This window comes from Merops nubicus, unplaced genomic scaffold (assembly GCF_000691845.1).
Source record: "Merops nubicus isolate BGI_N331 unplaced genomic scaffold, ASM69184v1 scaffold53992, whole genome shotgun sequence".
NCBI classification, from domain to species: Eukaryota; Metazoa; Chordata; class Aves; order Coraciiformes; family Meropidae; genus Merops; species Merops nubicus.
Window position 1 is genome coordinate 1 of NW_008592602.1, and position 9,104 is coordinate 9,104.

At 48.9% G+C, this 9,104-nt stretch overlaps 1 protein-coding gene across 1 annotated transcript; it reads right to left on the reverse strand.

Moving 5' to 3' along the window:
• Window positions 1-351: 351 nt before the first annotated feature.
• LOC103768043 (serine/threonine-protein kinase 11-interacting protein-like) lies at window positions 352-9,055 on the reverse strand (the record flags this gene model as incomplete). The annotated part of the gene is made up of 12 exons (XM_008935173.1): window positions 352-717; window positions 826-907; window positions 1,212-1,379; window positions 1,888-1,929; window positions 2,987-3,076; window positions 3,707-3,810; window positions 3,995-4,124; window positions 5,068-5,139; window positions 5,347-5,454; window positions 6,380-6,475; window positions 6,817-6,891; window positions 8,853-9,055. Coding segments are annotated over 12 exons (1,536 nt in total), but the record flags the coding sequence as incomplete, so codon positions are not given.
• Between the last annotated feature and the right edge of the window lie 49 nt (window positions 9,056-9,104).

The window sequence follows — 9,104 nt, forward strand, 5'->3', positions numbered from 1 at the left end:
TCATTGACCACTACTCTCTGGGTGCAATGGTCCAGTCAGTTTCTTATCCACTGAACAGTCCACCCATCGAACTCCTATCTCTCCAACTCAGAAATGAGGATGCCATGGGGAACAGTGTCAAAGGCCTTGGCAAAGTCAAGAGAGATGACATCCACAGCTCTTCCCTTGTCCACCAATGCAGTTGCTTTATTATAGAAAGCCACCAGATTGTGGGCAGGACTTGCCCCTGGTAAAGCCGTGCTGACTGTCCTGAATTACTCTGCTGTCCTACACATGCCTTAGCATTTCTTCTAGGAGGACATTCTATCCTCGCCCAAGCCTGCAAGCACAGCAGTGAAAAGACCTGTTTACCTTCTGGTTTCTCCTCTTCTTCCTCTCCCAGCATTAGCTCATCTGCCTCCTCTTCCCCTCTCTGTTCTCCTTCCACAGGCTCATCCAGCTGTACTTCAGGCTCTTCCTCCTTCTCAGTATCATCCAAAGGAGGAGAAGATTCTTCCTGGGATACTTGGTGTTTTTCTTGCTCTGGGTCAGAGCTCTCACTCTGCAAGTCTGTTGCAGCAGGTCTGCCTGTGATCTCATCTGCAGAACGGCTACGGCAGATGACAGGTACTTGGTCAGGCTCCTCCAGGTGTCTCTTGTACTGCAGCCAGTCAACACCAAACCGATCTCTGAAGCTGTCCAAGCGCTTCATCTCCTTCTGATGCTGTAAAACCAGGCCTGCAGACAGAAATCTTTGGAAGCATGAAAACAGTCACCACGCCAGAGTATTCCTCTGCTCATGGGCAGTTGAGCTGCTGTGTTACTGAGGAAGAAGACAAGCCTCACCAGCAGAGAGAGATAAAGCCTGGGGCTCATGTTCTGTGTCACTGGGCTCCGAAATGCTCGCTCGGCGCACTTTGACTTTTCCCTGGAACAAACAGGATAAGAATAGTTTGGAGGCACCAGAACAACCAAAACAGCATCTAATGAGGGGTTCTGCCAAGCTGAAGACTTCATAGCTGTTACAGTGCAGAAACACACCATGCAACATCTGTGACAGTACATCAAGACCGATATTAAGCCTAGCCCCTTCCTAACACACAGCAGCGTAGAGGCTCACTGCCACACAGTCAGCACACGACCACATCTCACTGCATGAAGCTTTTATGTCGAGGCAGACCCTCCACCCAACGTGCCAGCTACATCATTAAGAAGCTGTCTCAGTCCCAAACCTTGCTTTTCTTCCGAGGGAGCCTGACAGCCACGTTCTCTGCTGGGGACTGACTGTCACTGAAGTCTGCAGCACAGGAACTGTCGAGAGCACTGCGGTCCAGTGCGGTCTTGTCTGAGGTAGAAGTGTGGATGGATTGTGACACACTTTGCACAAGTGTTGGGAGGTGCTTAAAAGCCAAAAGAAGAGAATGGTGCCTGCTGAGTGCGAAGAGGAGACACGGTAGCCAAGCCATAACTCAGGCTGACAACTTCCCTGCCCATCACCCCAAAACGTTTATCATCTCCAAGTGGTGACAACAGATGCTGCCTAGTTGACTGGACTGTTTATCACGACCACTTGGATTTAACTCACTCTCTGCCTTTCTTAAAAACAGCAGATGGGAAACTGTAACTGTTTGTTTTGCTGATTTGTAAATTAAGTGTCAAGTGCCAGAAAATACCTGAAGAGGAAACAGGCAAGCCTCCAAGTTCTGCAAAACCACATAGGATGGAAAAAGTTACACTGGCCAGTCCCAATGGTCACTAGGAATCAGCATGGACCAAGCCAAAATGAACTGTGTCAGAGAGTCAAGGCAGCCCTTAAACACATTTCATGGGACACATGACAATGCAAAAACATGTTAATAGTTCCCGCTCCCAAAGCCAGTAGGATCAGTTTACAGCACCTGTACTTACCATTAGGTCTGAGGAAGAGAGTGGCTGCCCATCCAAGAGGAACTGTAATTAGAGACCCATTTGTAGTCAGATTCCATTTGGCTGGCACATACTCAGGACAACATCTGCTGACTCCTGCCCCTGTTCAGACCACCCTAAGGCTGGGATCCTTGGCACAAAACTGCAAAGACTACCAGAAACAATCCTGTTCCTGCCTATCCATCACTCCCTTAGCTGTAGTTACTTGACCTAAAAGCATTTAAGGCCAGAAGGGATCACTGTGGTTTTCCTGTTTACAGACTTTATGACTCCCAGAAACGTATCCAAGAGTTCGCAGAAGAAATACAATAAATTATGCTGCAACAATGTGCAAATTGTTTTGAAAGGTACTCACTTTCACCTCAAAGCCTGTACTGTACTTCTAGCCTGAGTCTACCTAGCTTCCAGCAACTCCAGCTCAGTGAAAGCTTGTTCCAAGATGCAGTTTGGAGACACTGAATCCATCCATGTCAGTAGCACAAAGGGTAAACCAGCTTTGGAACACCTCTGACCTTCAGCAAGCAAGTTCACTTTGCTAAATTGCCAGAGTGCTCTCTTTGCTGACTTCTTTATTTAAAATCAGATTACCAAGAACTGACCTAAGCACCAGAGCACAAGGGAAACAGTGACAACACCTAATTGAGACCAGAATGATGGGGAGAAAGACAGAGGTGGCCAGGGCTGCCAAAGTAGTAGGCAATTAGGAAAGGTGGGCCAAGACAGTGACCTCCTTCTTTGCAAAGCCCAGCTACATAGTCACTATCTAGCAGAAAAAGAGGAATGTTTTAGGACCATCAGTGAGGAAAACTGATGAAGTAGACAGTGAAGATGTATTAAGATCTGCGGTCTTGCGAACCCGAGATCACTATTCAACTCTGTCCACCCTGGGCAGCACACCACATAAAATTTTAAGGATAAACGATTCTACATGTTAAAAAACAAAACAAAAACCAATCACCACTGTTACACCACTGGGATAAATTTTTAGGCTTATGAAATTCTTTCCCCACATTTTCCCCTGAGTGTCAGAACACCCAAAGCCTTCAACAGCAGAGGCAGAAGGCACATGGCTGATACTCACACTGGAAGAGGCTGCCCTGGGAGACAGATGTACAAGGGTTGCGGATCGGTGGTTTTCATGGAACCATAATGGGTTTCCCTCTAAATGCAGCTGGATGGAGGAAATAGAGAAACCGTCTTTAGAAGCAGTATTCTATACACTGACCTATTCTGCCTGAAGGGTCCAGGTTTTCTCTCTGCCTCAGGAAATTTCCTTGGAATGGAACAGTGATCAAGCCAGGAGGGGACTACGGCTTTACAAAGCTTCCTGAAATTTGTTCAGCAAATAGAGGAGAAAATTAAAGTACTTCCGACTCATGCCTCTAAATCATTAAGTGCTTTTTCAGTACTGACTCTGAGAAGTGTTGACAGAACTGTCCTTTGCAGGCTATCTTCCTTCACAAGCACCACAATGACTTCAGTTTTCCTCCTTCAGACTTCTCTGAACACACAATCCACAACAGGATTAGGGGAGGATTTTTACTGATCTCAACAGTGTTAAAATTGAAAAGGAAGAGCAAGGAGGAGGGGATGAATATGGAAAAAGGTCAGCTTCAGCAGAAGTCAAAATGAAGGCTGAATACAGGTGCCTCCAAGGGGCCCATATCAGCTTCCTACACTACAATTAAGAGCTCAAGAGTTAAACTGTCTTTCAAAACTCTTTTTTTACCACATAGTCTCCACCTTGCACCCCCTAACCAGGATATCTTTAATCTATCAACCCATCAGGCTTTGTGCTTACTTTTTTTACACAGTGCAGAGTGGACAATGGTGCCAACTGATCATGTTCCAGCAGCAGGTTATAGGCCACATCCAGATGCTGCAGATTCAAAAGCAGTTCAACCCCTGCAAACAAAGCAAGGAGCCATCAGCATGCTAGAAAGTGTAACTTAGGAAATTCCAACCTACCCTCCTTCCCCCAAACTGCATCCTAGTAAAAATAACTGTGCTCAAGATTTCCAGTTCTGTTCCTCCTCGAGTAGGAGAAAAAGGTCTCAAACTCATAAATGCTCCTCCCTCATGGGCTCACCATTAATGCTGTCAAGCTCGTTGTTGCGCAGGATCAGAGTCACCAGCTTGGACCGGCTGAAGATGCCAAGGTTTGGCACCTTGGACAGGAAGTTATAAGCCAGATTGAGGTACTCTAGCTCTGTAAGGGTCTGTTCAGAGAGAAGAGGAGCAATGGATCAGTTAGGACCTTAGCACAAAGCCTGACCCTCAGCTCGAGACAGGGCGCTCACCCCTGCCATTTTTTCCATACCACAAAGGTCAACCAACAAGTGAGTTTCTTAAGACTACTTCTGCAGCAATACTTTGCCATTAACATTTTGAGTGGTTTGTCTAGGGGTGCTCAGCATGTTCTGCTTTACAAAATTTACTAGGAGCAGCTTTCTCCTGCCTCAACAACTTCAGCAACAGGAAAGGACTAGATCACCTGCCTCAGCAAAAGGATGGAACTACCAAGTGAAGTCCTTTCTTACCTTTACAAAGATGATGGTGAATGATACACTGTGACCCCCACCAAGCCCATGAACAGCTGTTTCATAGCTTCTCTTAAAAGAAGCAGATTCAATCCACTCGAGCACAGATTTCATTGCTAACCCCTAGGGACCACCACCTTTCTCAAGTAACTAACAGGAGACTTCCGAGAGCACGAAGGGAATCCTACTGGCAGTCTGGGCAAAGTGAACAGCAAGTCTCTACAGCCCCACGCCTGGCTACACAATTCCACCTGCTGCACAGCCTACAGCGAGGTCCTGGCCAGAATGGAGCAGGCGCTGCAGGTGTGACCGCACGCCCAGCACACACCGTGCGTGCCGCCGCATTTATCGCTCGGCCACGCGGAGCCACGGGTGACACACACAGTGAGGCACACAGGAGCTCTCCTGCCTCAGAGCAGAGGAGCAACACTCCCTTCTCTGCCCTGAGCAGTGGCACAGGGGCTGCACCTACAACAAGCACTAGCTCTAAATCACGTGCGTGCTGGGCTACATCTCCAATTTTGTAGTACTTCACCTAGCAGGCACGTGGTCAATGGTTAAAGCACTTCAGCACTGTCCTCTCCATATGAGGAAACTCCAGTGCTCAGCCCACGACACTCACCGTTAAATAGTGCTCACAGTCCTGGATCTTGTTGTGACTCAAATCCAAGACTCTTAAAGCATTCAGTAATTGCTGAAGGACAAAAAGATATTAGATCAGGTCCTAAAAATGTCTCCACTGCAGCATGGAAACCCTGTCCTGCTGGGAGAGGCCAGCAAAATTAACACTCGTCACTCCCTCCCACACAGATCTAGCAGCATCAGTAAAGAAGTGCCCAGTTCCTGGCCATTATTATCTCCTCTTTTCCCCCCAGTAACACAGGAAGGATGCTCCACTCACCAGTGAGTCATCCAAGGCAGTGATGGAGTTATAGCTGAAGTTCACAGTCTGCAATTCCAACCACGGGAGAGCACAGCTCAGATCTCCACCACATGCTGAAATGATTTCCTAGGAAGAAGCAAGGAGCCATTCTTTGGCGAGTACTAGCTGTTACAGTAACAGTAAACGAACAGGAGAACAGCTAGCCTAGAACAAGGCTAGCTGTGCCTTACAGACCCTGCCTTGCCTAGAGAGGTAATGACTTTCATGTCACTAATTCCAGTATTTGGAGGTTGTGGGAATTCCACAGTTATCTATTTAGAATGAAGGGGAGATGCTTTTGCTTCCTACAGTCAAGTGGCAATAGTTAACCCAACATGTTACAATTCATAGCCCCTGAACACTAAGCATAAAGATTCACACTCACAAAATAATTTTCAGACCTCCATCAAAGCAGAAGTAAGATACACACACCCTGGCCAACCTGTGCTCTGGCAGACAAAAGAAGCCCTCAAAGCACTCCCTGCTGTCAGCCCCTGTGCCCAGCAGGCAGCTGTTTCTGTGCCACAGGCAGAAGCCCAGAGCCCTACGGCTAGTACAGCCCACATTGTTCAGTTCTCTGCAGCTGGAGCTTCATGTCTCAGAAACCGGCTGGGCACCAGTGCACGCAAGACACTGGGGCACATTACTCCTTCTGACAATCAGCTCCAATTTAAGCACATAAACCCTGATCAGCTGCAGGCCTTTGAATGTGGAAACAGCCAGACACATAGAACCATCAGACTTAGCTGATAGTAATACTGGCCAGAGCCAGGAATTCTCAAGCAGATAAAGAGGAGACTACAGAGCACATGTGCGTCCAACCAGGGAATACTTCAACACTGTTTGAATCTGGAGCAAGGCCTCAGAAAGGGGAAGTGAGAAAAAGTCATATACAACATGGATTGATAAAATGGTTAACACTGCCTCCTACGTCTTCCCTTTGTGAAGGGTTGTGGCATTACGACAGCCTTTCTCCTGCAATTTTCCCCACGAGCTGCGTAGAGACACTCACCTCTAGTGTATTGACACATTTGCAACAGGTCAGAGATTCCAGCTGAGAATAGACAAATCGCAGTCCCCGGAGGCAGTGTGGAGGGACAGACCTCAACTGCAGCAGCAATGAGAAAGTAAGGACAACATAAAACAAAATATCAGAGTGTAAAGAAATTATTACAGTGTAAAACTACAGTGTAAGCTACCAGGCCTGTAAGGCCTGTCTCTGCAAGGGATCTGCCATTTCCCTGCTGGAAGGAAATTCCCTCTCTAACACTCGCGAGCCTTTGTTCACATCCAAGCTTCACCCCAAACAAGTGTTGAAGGAGTTTAGACTCAGCCTTCTAGGGAAGGCACAAAAGCCTACCCAGGAGTAGAGGCATTCTGCAACCACAACACTAAGTCAAGAAAAGCCAAACAGAAAGACTCAAAGCCAGTTCTGCCTCCTTTACTTACTTCCAGATGCCGGAGGGACTTGAAAGGGAAGATCTTCACAGCAGATTGCAAGACACAGTTTGGAACGTGAACAAGCTAAAGAAATCAGAAAAGAAGTCAAGCCTCCTATCAAGCTCATTTGTGCTGCAACACCTCCCTCCCAATACACTAATGGCAGCCCCCTTGAACAGATCCCCCCCTCCAGCTTGGGTGTTCACTAAGAAGCTCTCCCATGATGCTGGTATAGTCACTGTCTCCTGACCCCACATTCAACAGAGGTCAACATTAGCTAGCACAAGACCACAGCCTGACAGATCCTTTTCTTCTCCCCTGCCCACGTGGCTTCACCACTTCCCAGAACCACAGGGAGGTCTGACAGCTGGGTTCCTCATCAGCCACCGCTGACACATCTACTAAATAAAGGCAAATCTAACTGCTGGAGCTATGTTTACAGAGCTGAACTGGCCCACTAGTGGGAGGCGTGCACGTGCATTTCACCAGAACAGGCCAAATAAGGCAAATGGCAAGCAGATACTATGGAAAACAGAGCCGGTCTCCAAGGCCCCGCCAACAGCAGGCTGAGGTACCTGCAGACCTCCTCTCTGCACGCTGTAGTGCACCCACAGGCTTTGGACAGTGAATAAACAGTATTTCAGACAAAGCAAGTAATGAAGTAGTTAATGCTTCCATCGCAGGCACCAGGACCAGGGTACAACTGCAGACCCACCTTCGCCAGCCACGCCCACGTTCACCCAGGAGTGACTCATCCCGTGCAGAACAGGCACCCCAAGGCCCCCTCACCACTACTGCTGCCACAACTGCAGCCCTGGTGGCGACGGATCACTGCCCGCTGCCTGCCAGCACTAACGCACCGTGATGAGCAGGATCAGCTGCAGGGGAAGCTCGCACTGGGAAGCTCTGATGATCAGTTTTACCAAAGTTTATTTCAGATGGCAACCCTGCTCTGTGTCCTGACCAACTCCTCTCCCTCCACTGCCCTAAGAATCTGACCAGGCTGATACAAATTGGCTTCCTCAAGCAAACCTGTTACCACACCAGAACAGCTAGCTTCCCTTTCTTTACAGGCTTTTCACAGAAGGAGTCCATTTTTTGGTTAACACAAGTACTCACCACAACATGCTCCTGACTGCAGCATCCCTCCTGCCTCCTCCTGACAGGGGACCCATGTTTCTCCACAATCCCCACTCCAATCTCCACCCTCAACACACCACTACAAAACCCTCTCAGCAACATTCAGATCATTTCTCCAACCTATCTCATGCAGAAAACTCTTTTAAAGACATCGCAGGCCTAGTGCTCAGCCACACCTCCCGAGCATCACTGCAGAACCTAAAAACAGGTGCCAATTCCCTTCCCTTTTCAGGCCCATTTCGCCTCTGCTGGCCTCCTAGCAGTGCCTCTGTGCCATGCATAACCATGTAGCACATGCCTCCTTTCAAAGAGCCCTCTGAAGAATCCCTAGCTCCATACTTTTATCATTGTTATAGCCTTCTTAAAATTAACGAGGACACATTATTAGCAATATCTCATGCTGTGAAACGGATCAGCCAGAACCACTGCCTGGGTAGGAACATGTAGAACTCAGAAGTAAGAAGCAGGTCTCAGAGTAGTGGGTGTACATGTCTAACTGCCCTGCTCAAACCTCCTGGCTCTGCTGCCTCATGCAGATCAATCATCATTCAGGGAACAGTCAGCTGCACTCAGCTGCCAGATACCCTAAATTGCTCAGTCGTTCCAGGAAATAATCGCTTTCCCAACAACGTCAACACCTCACCAAGGTCAGAACATAATTAAGCCCTGCTGCCCCTGTTTTTAACCCTGAGAAAACTTTCTGCTGAGTTGCGTGGCTGACCCCAGCTGGAGTGCCTACACGTTATCACGCCGAACTAGGGCTCCACACAACAGTCCTATGGCAGCTGTCTGACCCACATAGCACGCACGCAGGACGGGGCCAGTGGGCACACTGAAGCAGGCAGCCGTGCCCACCACCAGCACTGGCCAGGCCTACGGTGCCCCCGGCCCCAGCACGTACGGACCTTCAAGGAGTGAGTCTTCTGCAGGACGTCGAAGAGGAACTGTGCCTGGAGGATGGCGGCGGTCTCGGCGGGGTGCGAGGGCAGGGCCACGAAGCCGCGGTTCTGGTTACGGGAGCCCAGATGCTGCTCAAAGACCTGCGTGAGGTGCTGCAGGGTGGGGGTGAGCAGCGTCAGCGTGCTGGAGCCGTCCAAGACGAGGTCCCCTGCACGGAACGGGAAGGACGGGTCGGGGCGTGAGCGCTGCTGCCGCCG